This window comes from Pelophylax lessonae (assembly GCF_965119305.1).
Source record: "Pelophylax lessonae genome assembly, chromosome: 1".
Lineage (NCBI taxonomy): Eukaryota > Metazoa > Chordata > Amphibia > Anura > Ranidae > Pelophylax > Pelophylax lessonae.
The window spans coordinates 681,676,523-681,689,733 of record NC_138768.1 but is presented as its reverse complement, the minus strand read 5'-3'; the positions used below and the strand labels follow the sequence as shown (position 1 = coordinate 681,689,733).

General features: G+C 39.4%; 1 protein-coding gene across 2 annotated transcripts in view; it reads right to left on the bottom strand.

Annotated features, from left to right (window-relative positions):
- RXFP1 (relaxin family peptide receptor 1) overlaps positions 1–13,211 on the bottom strand; it is a 567,744-nt gene that overhangs the window by 69,391 nt on the left and 485,142 nt on the right. For both annotated transcript variants that reach the window (XM_082253060.1, XM_082253061.1), the window contains 2 exons: positions 9,103–9,174; positions 1,558–1,629 (listed from right to left, as the gene is read on the bottom strand). In XM_082253060.1, coding sequence (XP_082109186.1) covers positions 1,558–1,629; positions 9,103–9,174 — 144 coding nt within the window. The remainder of the gene's footprint in view (positions 1–1,557; positions 1,630–9,102; positions 9,175–13,211) is intronic.

Below are 13,211 nucleotides of genomic sequence, written 5' to 3'. Positions count from 1 at the left end.
GTTATTGCGTTTACTAACTAAGGGAAAGATTTATGTAATTTTTATTGTTTTTTTTTTAACTAGTAATGGCGGTGATCTGCGATTTTTTTTTTGCGGGACTGCGACTTTGCAGCGGACAGATTGGACCCTTGACTGACATTTTTGACACTTTTGGGGGTACCAGTGACATTACTACAGTAATCAGTGCTATACATATGCACTGTTACTGTAAAAATGACACTGGCAGGGAAGGGGTTAACTTTATTAGACATCCAGGGGTTAAGTGTGTCCCTAGGGGCGTGCTTCTAACTGATAAGGGGCATGGCTTTTGATGTACCCACAGAGACATACGATCCTACATAGAAGGATCGTATGATTTCTGCAGTTACACCAGGGAGAATGACAGGCAGCTTTGTTTACATTAGCCACCTGCCTTTCTCCCTCTCCAGCGGGAGATCGCTAGTGATCGGCGGACATCGGAGCCGCCGGTTACTCGCGCTGGGATGGCAGTGAACGAGCGGGGGGCGGGTGTGCGCCCCCGGCGGCGCGCGCTCGCCCCCTATTGGCTCACGGGCAAGTGACGTATCCATAGGGGGGGCTGACCGCCGCAGTATATGTACTTGCGGCGGTCGGCAAGTGGTTAGCCTTAAAAAAAATGATTGAACAAAAATGAGAAGATTTTTGTTAAAATGACAGTGACAGTCATTTTAACCTTCCAGGTAGCAGATTTGTGGCTGCCCCTGTGCTTCAGAAGTTGATTGATTATTTGAGTGACTTCTGTCTTAGGGACATGCTGAAAATTTTTTCTCAATCAGCAGCTGCAGCCACTGATCTGTGCTGTAATTGCTGCTGTCATAATACAATGTCCCGGTAGGGTGATTCCTCCATCCACCACGTTTAGGTGGATGGAGGAATCTTTTTGCTTTTTTCGTTCAGCCAGCTTTAGTGTAATATTTTTCAATTTTGTTTTTTTTTTAATAGTTTATAGATAAAGCTGCAGGTTTTTAAAGCCCACTCTGGACAACTTAAAAATGATCCCTGAGCATTCACTGCGAGTGTTAATTGCTCAATTCGGTCTAGGGAAATAAAAGAAAAAGATTTACTAATCTGATCCTCCTTCTCTCCCTGCAGCAAGACCGGTCCCTACAGCATCTTCTCCCCCACTCACCAGCAGTCTAGGGTTCTGACATGATCAAGAGAGCAAAGCAGGGTTCATAGCCCTGCACTGGATGTGATGATGCTGTCAGGTAGACCACCGGTGGAGTTTGGGGGAACGCCATCTGCTGGGGAAATGGAGGATCAGGCAAGCAAAACTATTTCTTCTCTTCCCTAGACAAAACAAACTATTGACCCTTGCAGTGGAAGCACAGACCCACTGCAAAAGATAGTTTTACATTTCCCCCTGCAGTTGGGCTTTAAAATTCCCTGTATTGAAGATTATAAATGGATGTAAAGTAGGCAGTAATTATTTTTGCTGAATGCTATGGGTTATTTTAGTAGTCATGGTTACAGAAAATCTTGAAATGCTCTATCAAACACTGGTATGTAAAATGTAAAGTTGACACATACTGTACTTACAGCTCATCCAGCCTGGAGAGATATGAAAAGGTGTTGTCACTTATTGCGCCAATTCTGTTCTTTCGTAGAACTCTGTAAAACAAATGGTATGTTGTATGCCTGTGCAACAGAGAATTTTATTTAAATGGTGATACTTTCCCTGAATTAAAGAGTTAAGTCCAGACAACAATTTTTTTTTTTGTGGTAGAGAACAGGAAGCTTAGCAGCTGTTAAGTCTTTATATTTTCCCGTGTCTCTGTCAGATTGTTTTCCCGTCCAGTTTCTGTGAGTTTATAACCGATTCCCATACTATCCAAAACTATCAAAGAGTTTTAGATGTACTCGTAAACATTACATTATGAAGTAAATTTGGATACTGACAGATTAACTTAGCACATTGCCTTCTTTTATATCCAATTAATACACAGTTCTGTATCAGAGAGTCTTCTCTTTTACTTGGAAAGCCCTAGCTCTGACTCAGGGGATGTGCCAGACCTCTGCAGAGATACCACTGCTTTAACCACTTGCCGACCGCCCACAGTATATTTACTGCGGCAGTCAGCCCCTCACAGGCAAAGTGACTTAGTACTACGTCGCTAGCCTATGAGGCTCTAGGGGGCGAGCGCGCGCCGCCGGAGGCGCGCTCCCGCCCCTGCTCGTTCAGGGACATCTCCGCGCATGCGACCGGTGGACCCGATGTCCGCCGGCCACCCGTGATCTCCCGGTGGAGAGGGAGAAAGGCAGGCGGCTGATGTAAACACAGCCGCCTGTCATTCTCCGCTGTGTAAGAACAGAGATCATACCGTCCTGCTAAGTAGGATCGTATGTCTCTGTTGTTATATCACAAGCCACATCTCTTTACAGTTAGAAGCACGCCCCTAGGGACACACTTAACCCCTGAATCACCAATAAAGTCAACCCCTTCCCTGCCAGTGTCATTTTTACGGTAACAGTGCATATGTATAGCACTGATTACTGTAGTAATGTCACTGGTACCCCCAAAAGTGTCAAAAATGTCTGTGAAGAGTCCGATCTGTCCGCCGCAATGTCGCAGTCTCGCAAAAAAAATCGCAGATCGTCGCCATTACTCGTTAAAAAAAAAACAACAAAAATTACAAAAATCTTTCCCTTAGTTAGTAAACGCAATAACTAATAAGCAATACGCTTATTGCGATTTTTTTTACCAACCATATGTAGCAGAAAACAAATTGACCTAAAATGTTAAAAAATTTTGATTTTTACTTTTTTTTGGGGGAATTTCATATAAAAAATTTGAAAAATATTGTTATTTTTGCAAAATTTAAGCTCTTTTTTTCGTTTATAGCGCAAAAAGTAAAAATCACACAGGTGAAGGACATCAATTTTGTTTAGGTACAGCATCGCAGGACCGCGCAATTGTCCGTTAAAGTTACGCAGTGCCGAATCGCAAAATAGGGCCTGGTCAGGAAGGGGGTAAAATCTTAATTGGTTAAACTCAGAAATCAAGGGTTCTTCTTTGCATACTAACAGTGGACACTTTTTAATCAGGATGTGGCTGCTTTCTAAACAAAATTCCTTTTGTTTTGAAGTTAGCTAATTAGAACTGGCAGTTCTTTTGAGCTTTTAGGTAGAACTATGATCTCTCATAACCAAAAAATATGTGCTGAAGCACTTAATTAGAAGTATATCTGCACTTACAGTTTATTCTTAGCTAACATGCAAAGTCTAAAAAATATCTGTTGAGCCTGACAGTGAAGTCTACCTCATGCAGCTTCCTGTGATGGTGTGGCAACAATGCTGCAGTGCTGCTGAATTCAGAGTAGAGTTGGCACTCTCAAGTAGTTTGTGCCTGTTTGCACTACAGTGCCTTTTTTGCTGATGACACAAAGGTGTGTAATGGGGTTGATATCTCTGGAGGTGTCTGTAACATGGAACATGATTTGGCTTTGCTGGAAGATTGGTCAAAGCAGTGGAGCCTGCAGTTCAATAATTCTTAATGTAAAATAATGCACTTAGGGAAAAGGAATCCATTGAGAGAGTACAATATTAGGGGTACAGTGCTGGCCAGCACTACAGAGGAAAAAAATTGGGGGTACCTATTTCAGATGATTGCAAAATGAGCAGTGTGACCAGGCAGTGAAAAGCGAATAGAATTTTAGGATGCATCACCAGAGGGATCACCAGCAGGAGGAAAGAGCTTCTGATTCCTCTATATAGGTCTTTAGTGAGACCCCATTTAGAATACTATGTCTTGTTCTGGAGACCTCACTTACTAACAAAAATGGTGAAAGGTTTGGGGGATAAAATATATCGAGAGTAGTTTCAGGAACTTATTATGTACAATCCGAAGGAAAAAATGGAAAGGGAAGACATTATTGAAACCTTTAAATACATCAAGGGGGTGAATAAGGTTCAGTAGGGCAGTTTATTTTTTAGATGAAACCAAAATCAAGAACACGGGGACATGACCTCAAAATAACTGAAGGAAAGTTCAAAACTAATCTTAGAAAGTATTATTTTACTGAAAGGGTAGTTGATGCATTGCATTGGAATACACTTCCAGCAGAAGTAGTGAGCCAGTCAACTAAAGTAGTAAGTAAATGGGTTTAAACATGATTGGGACAAAGATAGATCTATACTTAGACAAAAAAGCTAACTAATAAAAAATAAATAACAAAACATGTATTAAAAATAAAATTGGGGGAGTAGGGTGTTTGAGGTGCTTTCGACCACTACGGGCATACTTACCAAACCCAATATGGACATGGCATTACTAAACTTGGGAATACATAATATACCCTTAAATATGAGAACAGTATGCTTCCACATCCTGGTAGCGGCCAGGACACTTATTGCCAAACACTGAAGGCAGACCACATCCCCATCCCACCTAGAAGTTATCAGGATGGTTAATTTTCAATACACTATGGAGAAGGCCTACGCCTACTCGATTCACGGTGGAACCAAATTCCACTCTACTTGGCACATATGGACCACTAGCAAATATTTCACCCCCGCCCCATGACAGGGGCTGGGTCACCCGGAACACGAGTACAACCACTGCAGAAACAACTTGAATAGTTATAGCTTGTTAACGTTTACTTTTGAGATAACAACCCTTCTTTCCTTTGTTGATGACTGAGTTCTGAAATTCTAATTCAATGTGTTTTGTTGGAAACATTGTGATTGCGACTATGTATACCTTCATGATTCTTGTTGTACTGTTTTGAAAACTAATAAAAATTTATTGAAAGTAAAAATAAAATTGGGCATACTCTATGGACTACACTGTCTTTTTTCTGCCATCACTTTCTATGTTTCCATGCTTGAGATGATGTGGATGTCACTGTTGTCATTGCTAATTTACAAGCCTGCAGCTTGTCAATCAGCACCCAGACACACCTACTCCTGACCACTACTTTTTGGATTATGTATTTTGGACCTTTATGGATCTTTACTAATGTGCTAAACTAAATATCGATGCACCTCCACCCAGCATAACTGGAAAAATGCAAAGGCGAGGGAGAAGAAATCCACATGCTGTCAGAGGGGGGCCAGTTTGGGGTGGGGGAAGTTCTGCTGGCAACCATGTTACAACATAAATATGAGTGTAACATGGTCTAAAAGGTAGAGTTAGGGGCAGTAGGCACATGTAATCCAAGACCTTGCACTACCTTGATTAGCAAGGTCTAACATAGAAATTCCCAAGGGCCACCTTTGTATGCAGCCTTCGTCCACAAGCTCTCTGGTACCCCTGAAGCTTTTTCTTACCAGATCGCTTACCCCTGTAGCCTTCCTGTACAAGCTACATGGCCTTTTTGCAGACCTTCCCCTTTAACTTCTTGTGTACCTGTGAGCTGGGGAAGGGGAAGCAATGTCAAGCACTCCATGCAGACTATATCAGAGCTATCCAAGGTGATGAGAGCCCTCTGCATCTCCACCCTGACCAGGGTATTCATTTAATTAACATGGAGGAAATATGAAAGCTACCACTGCTAACCTCCTCTTCTAAAAATTCTAATTGCTTGGCTGTCATACTTATACCCTTATACCCTTTGCTCCAATACTTTGTGCCACTGATGAAGTATACCTATAAGGCTTCTGACATTCTTGATTTGCATGCCTGTTCCAAGTCAGTGACTAAAAGGGTACTGAAGCAAGAGGGTCAGCATGACAATCAACAAGAATCTTTCTCAGGTGGTAAGCTCTTGTATTTCTTCCGTTAATGGCGTACTGTAATAAAATGAAGGTGTTTGGCCATTGTAGAAAAAAACTGAGATTATTTTCTTCTTCATGGACCTAAGAAAACATGTAACAATAATTAGAGGTCCTTTCACACAACACAAGGTAACGCTCAAACTTGCATTGCCATGCATTTCGAATGGCTCTCCAATGTGCTAAGGCAACACATTGCAATTATGTAAATGAAACCCATACTATTGGTATCCCGGCTTTTCCAGATGCTTTCTGCTCTTGGTTTCTCATTCTTAGTTTTCTAGAGTACCTCTCATGAGGCAAAATTTTAATAACATTTACATAATGCTGATGTGTTAATCTTATCTAGCAAAGCTTTGCATTAAGCATTGCAATTTTATGCATACACTGGATATTTGCCTTCATTTAAGACAAAATAAAACTTAGTGTTCATTTAATTTTGCTCTATGCAGGAAAAATACTGTATTTCTTGAGATTTGAAATATAGTTGGTGAAATAATCCGTATAATAGGATAGAATGGTAAATAGATTTACTTTAGCTCCCAATGCCATGTATAGTAATGAATGCAATTATTCCCTAAATATGAAGCATAAGGAAATGCTAATTTATGTTAATCCTTTATACAGTGTCAGATTACTTCACACAAGTTCTTTACAAATCCAAGGCAAAAAATTAGCTCAGTGGTCTTTATGTAAAATAATACTTTTTCCAAAACAGTGTGTTTTCATATACTTTGTGTGGAAGAAGGGCTAGACCTTGCAATTTTTTTTGTAGTAAAGTTCATTTTGTGCATATAGTTTTGAATAAAGAGCAACTCTAACCAAACCATTTTTTTTGCATTTTAGATGGTATTGGGCAGAATTTAATCCCCCTTTGCTGCTTCACTGTTGTCCAGGTCCACAGTTGGAGGCCTTCCTTTTGCCAATATCAGCTTTTCAGATAAGGAACCATGCCTGGCCTGCATGTTTCCTGTGGAAAAACCGCTAGTGAACACTGCACTCTGCTCCTGCTTGTGGAATCCTTATAGGCATAATGACAACAGTAGGCACAGATAGGTGATATCAGGGGTGAGAAAAGATCTTTTCGCTGGACAGCAGTGAAAACCAGATAGGGATGGAATCTTGCATAGCTAGCCAAACATTGAGAAATATGCTTGGGTGGAGTTGTTCCTTAGGCTTCATGTACATGGGATGTTTGAAAACCTCTCCTGAGCACTGGAACTTGACAGCTAGTAACCGACGGATAAAAAACATCAGTTTTGGCGCATTTCCATGCCGTGTTTATGCGCGTTTAGCGGCATTTGCGTTTGGAAGTGTTTTTACATTGTAAAACGGTCAAAAATGTATCCCCATTGTATATCACCTATAAACAAAACACTTATAAACGCGAGTTACCCCGTTTCGACGCATTTGAATGCTGTTACAAGCATTTGGCGTTTCAAATGACAAACGTACATCTGAAACCAATTTTTCTGCTTAAAAAAAAATGCCACTAAACTCAACTGATTCTAAACGACTATCAACATCTCAGTGTACATGGACAGATAAGATAACATAGAGGAGAGTTCAGGGGCTGCTGAAAAAACACCCAACTGCTCCTAAACGTCCCTTTATCAGCAGCAGTGTACATGAGGCCTTAGATGTAATTACATTTTAACCACTTTACCACCGGAGGATTTTGCTGTCTTACGTCTGGGCCACTTTTTGTGATTCGGCACTGTGCGACTTTAACAGACAATTGCGCGGTCATGCAATGCCGTACCCAAACGACATTTACGTCCTTTTTTTCCCCACAAACAGAGCTTTCTTTTGGTGGTATTTGATCACCTCTGAAATTTTTATTTTTTGCGATATTAATAAAAAAAAGCGACAATTTTGAAAAAATAACAATATTTTTTTACTTTGACAGTTAAAAAATATCCAATATATTCAATTTTTGTCATATATTTAGGCCAAAATGTATTTAGCTACATGTCTTTGACAAAAAAATTCTCAATGAGTGTATTTTTAACCGCTTTAAGACCGGAAGATTTTACCCCATTCCTGACCAGGCCATATTTTGCGATTCGGCACTGTGTTACTTTAATGGACAATTGCGCGGTCATGCGACACTGTCCCCACAAACAGAGCTTTCTTTTGGTGGTATTTGATCACCTGTGTGATTTTTACTTTTTGCGCTATAAACAAAAAAATAGCGACAATTTTGAAAAAATAACAATATTTTTCAAATTTTTTTATATGAAATTCCCACCCCCCCAAAAAATGTAAAAATCAAATTTTTTTTACATTTTAGGCCAATTTGTTTTCTGCTACATATTTTTGGTAAAAAAAATCACAATAAGCGTATTTTGATTGGTTTGCGCAAAAGTTATCGCAGCTACTAACTACGGGAAATGTCTGTAATTTTTATGTTATTTTTTAACTAGTAATGGCGGCGATCTGGCGGCGATCTGCGATTTTTTGCGGGACTGCGACATTGCGGCGGACAGATCGGACCCTTGACTGACATTTTTGACACTTTTGGGGGTACCAGTGACATTACTACAGTAATCAGTGCTATAAATATGCACTGTTACTGTAAAAATGACACTGGCAGGGAAGGGGTTAACTTTTATTGGTGATCAAGGGGTTAATGTATGCCTGGTGCTTACTAACGTGTGTGGGGGGAGGGGACTATGTGACACAGGGACAGATCGCAGGTTCAGCTATGCTGAATCTTACAATCTGACCCTGCCTGTCACTTAGGAGATCCGCCCGCTTTGTTTACACAAGCGGGCGGATCTCCACACTCGATCCCCGAAGATCGGGGAAGAGCAGTGGTGATCACCGCCGCTCCTCCTGTGGCCCGACTCCCGCTCTGACTGAATACAGCGGGAGCGAGCCTCCGGCGGTGCGCGCGCCTCGGATAGAGGGGAATGTCTGGTGACGTAGGTCTACGTTGCCAGACGATAACGAGCCACTGTGCCACAGTAGCAGCACAGTGAGCAGCGTTAAAGTGGTTAATCTCTTATTTCTTATGTATAAGACTATGGGTTAAAAAATATTAACAAGCATTTCTTAAGTTAGGTATTGAGGTAGAGAACAGGCTGCCAAAACCAGGTTAGTCTGTAGGTCAGTTAAAAAGATTGAGCACTGTATATTTCCAAGTCTAAAAATTCTCTTTATTTGTGGGTAATTTTGTAAATATAGTCCCTATACTGAACTTCCTATATGCAACATGACAAATTAGAATATATTATGAGTACTAAATTAGTTGTTAGCTAAGGTAATACTTACAAAACAGCCCTCATACTAAACTACCTATGTACAATATGACAATTCACAATATATATTTTAGGGGCTTATTAAAGTATTATCAAAGGGAATACTTACAAAACAGTTAAAGTAATACAGGAGTTGAAAGTTGTGTTTCTTAAGGCTGGAATATTATTTCCTTCAAAGTCCCTGGAAAAAATAATACTTTATAGAAATACAAACATAACTGTCTTTATTCTTTGTTATTTAAAGAAAAACTTTAGTGAAGTAAATTTTTTTCAGATATGAATGTCTATGTGATAACCTTAAAGTGGAGTTCCACCCAAAAGTGGAACTTCCGCATTATGTAGTCCTAACCCCCTGACATGCCATATTTGGCATGTCATTTTTTTTTGGGGGGGGGGGGGGGGAGCCGGTACTACATGCTGGCTATACTTTCTGCTTAGTAGTGCTGCATAATGATTGTGCAATACTGTTTTCTCTCTCAGTGCATGTCTATCAGTCTTTAGAGATGAGCCAACAGATTTGCATTAGTCAGAATTCAAAGTGGCTCACTCCAAACATTGGCTTAGGTAAACCAGCCAATCCACACTATGCTTAGGCTACTTCACTCAATCAGATGGCAAAATACTCCAAAAGAAAAACAGGAATCCCATCTTAAAAGTTCTATGGTTAAGGGGAAAGAATACCCATCTACTGTTACATCATTGTCCAAATATGGAAGTTCTTATACTTTATTATTCAGTATTCACAAGTGGTTTCCCTTGGAGCCTGAGTTCTGTACTTAGAGAGGTTCTGCTACCACTCTCTTTAGGAAAGTTTAGTGATCTACACTTTCCTAAACAGTGTTAGAAGCACCTCTCTAAGTAGAGAACTCAGGCTCCAAGGGAAACCACTTGTGAATACTGAATAACAAAGTATAAAAAATTCCATATTGGGACAATGATGTAACAGTAAATGAATATTCTTACCCCATAACCATAGGAATTTTAAGTTGGGATTCCTGTTGGAGCTTGCCTGTTGATCTAAGGTAGCTAGTAGAAAGAAGCCCAAATTCAATAGGCACTTTATCTTGGTGAACTGTTAAGTGGCCACTCATCTCCATCATGTTGTCCAGAGCGGTAAAAACAATACAGTCTGTTAGGTATAATTTTCCTCCTTACTGAAGGACTGTTGAGAAAGGGGGTAACAAGTAACTTCCTTTCTCAACAGTCCTTCAGCAGGGATGAAAATTACACCTATCTGACATACAGCCACTAGAGGGAGAATTTAAAAATCTGTCAATGAAATAATATGAATAAATCCTAACCAACAATTCAAAATGTGAACGTCACATAAAAAAATACTTTGAAATAAAATTCATGCAAAATATACTGTACTGTATTGCTCTTTAATAGAAAAATATTACATGTGTTAGGAAATACAGAGATCAAAGACAAACAGTAAATCAAGTAATCTAACAAATTTAGACATTGAGGTAAACCTGTCACAAGTAAACCTGTCACAAGTAATAAACAGTGAAAACTGTATGTTAAAACCAACAGTAGATCCAAAGATATCAACAGCCGAAATGATACTCAAACGCAAACTTTACTTGTAAATATTGTGTTTGGCACCACCTACATTACATCCTGGGTCTCCCCATTGGTGATTTAACTTAATGGATGCTGTTAATGACCAGCAGAAAGGCTCAGGAAATCAGTGGGTCTTACACGAAGAATTGAGATTTGCATATACATTTTATTTATCCTTATCTGTAAATCTGCTGATCATTTTTACACAAGGTTTTTTTTTTTAACTGAAGGTAATCTTTATTTATTCATGTTGTAATCTTATACTCAATTTGACATGCCAAGGTTTGTGATATGTTTCTTTAAAACCCAAGGTTAGACATTTTATGTTATTTTGGATAGAATGGAGAAGATTTAGGAATTCTATCTGGTTTTATTCTTGTCTGTGACCCCACTAGGTGGATTTCTCCTCCTTTTTGTTACACCGTAATAAGAAAAATTTGGGTAATGGGCAACACTGGGCTTGGAAGATTCAGTCAGCAGCAAAATGTTTGTCCTGCAGTCTGTGTAAATGTCAAAATATAGTACAGCGCTGATGAAAATATCCTTGCCATATAAATTATATAGAACCTCAGCCTCCCAAGTTACCTGAAAAATACTGACGCGTGTCCAAAAGGAAACAAAAATGATCAATCAATATTGTCCAATACCAGAAAAAGTGCAAAACATAGTCCAATGTGTATGAGATGATAATAATGTAGTCTTCAGTGCAAACATAAATAAACATACTCTTAAACTGTGTTCACCATGCGCAATGTGCCTACTTGACTCCAAACCTGCTCACCTTTAAACATAGACCTCTTAGGTCGCAGGAGATCAATTACTGCACACACTTGTTTATAAAAGGAATAAACTTCACCACTCCTCCACAGCCACAGAATTACTGTAGTGGAAGGGTTAAAATTGCAAATTCATCTTATTAGCCAGTATCACTTGGAGAAAAAACATACATCATTGTGTTCACTGTAAATGTCAAACTACACTACACATACAAACAAACTGCTCATATATAATGTCAAATCAGCGACCCGAAAATAACTGTGCAGACATCTAAACATCTTGCCAAGCAACTTCACACCTTATTCTCAAAATGCTCCTGGGGAGTTATGCAAGATGTACATCCAACATGTAGTGTGTCAAATCTGCTCACCTCATATTAAGGACCTCTTGGAAAATAGGAAGTCAAACACCACTTAGTATGTGTCATAAATGGTTAAACTCCCATTCCACAATAAATCTGAAAACTGCACCTCTAAGGATTAATAGGGTCTCTTACTTCCTATACACAATAAAACTCAAAGAGAAAATAGAAAACCAAAGTGCTCTCTGCTATAGTTTATCTACTTGCTAAAAAGAATAAAAACACTTACAATAAACATAAGAGGATAGCGTTATGACAAAATCTGGGTTAGAGAATATTATAACAGCACTGTGTGTAACCTGTCTTGCTCTACTAGGCACTTTGTGTTAGACTCCTCCCATACTATGCTAACGTCACTGGTGTAACTTAATTTGATGTGTTGTGTTCAATAGCGGGACTTCTTCAGAGGCTTCCACTTTAAATGTGGGAAGTTGCTTGGCCAGAAATGGTGTCTGCACATTTATTTTTGGGTCACTACTTCCACATCATGAGTGGTTTGTATGTAGCATGGTTTGACGTTTACAGTGAGCACTATAATGGCTGTTCTTTCTCTGCGCTATATTGGAAAACAGAATGAATTGGCCAATTTACCCTTTCCATGCCAGTAATTCTATGTATGTGGAGGAGTGGTGAATCTAATTCCTTTCATAAACAAGCGTGTAATTGACCTCTTGCAACCTAAGAAGTCTATGCTTGAAGTGGGGCAGATTTGGAGTCAAGAGGGCACAGTGTGCATGGTAAAGACAATTTGGGAGTGTTTATTGATTATTGCATTTAAGATTACATTATTATGAAAATAGATAAGTATATACATCTTTCTTGCACAGGTTAGTCAGCATAGGTTAGTCAGGTATCCCGTGATGAAATATACCTTAAAGGGGTATACATTAAAGGGGTATACACCTTGGTGTCTGCATGAAAGATCCCAGGTCGGAGGGGGAGAGGAGAAAGGAAATTCAATTAACCCTTTAGGGGAAAGTGCATTGTGGCCCTTACCTCTCATAGGTCCATAATAGGAGGTGAGAGGCTGGACACACTGAGGTGGGGCACATGAATTTATCATATGGGGCGGATCACTAGAGAGGTTCTGGGATATTTTACTGTAAATCAATAGTTAGAGACTTTTTATGCATATACAGTATATGTACATATTGTGGCATATTAGGTGTTGTGATTTATATTGATTGATACACGTTGAGTTTTAGTTTTGCACTATATATGTAGCTTAATTAGGGACTTGAGAGCAGCGTGGCACTATTTTAGATTTATATGTCCTGACTCCTGAATGTGGGAACACATTAGGTGATCGCATGCAGCTCACAAGCATTATCAACACAGAAGGGCAGCACAGGGATATTTTCTCTATTCTTCACATATTAGTCAGCAAAGATGTTAGGAGGGAGGAGGGAGCATTTTTGAGACTAGTTAGGTTTATCCTCGAATTCTACTTGAATAATACTTTTTATTATATATACAGTATTTATAATGTTTCAAATGTGAACCAAAATCTGCTT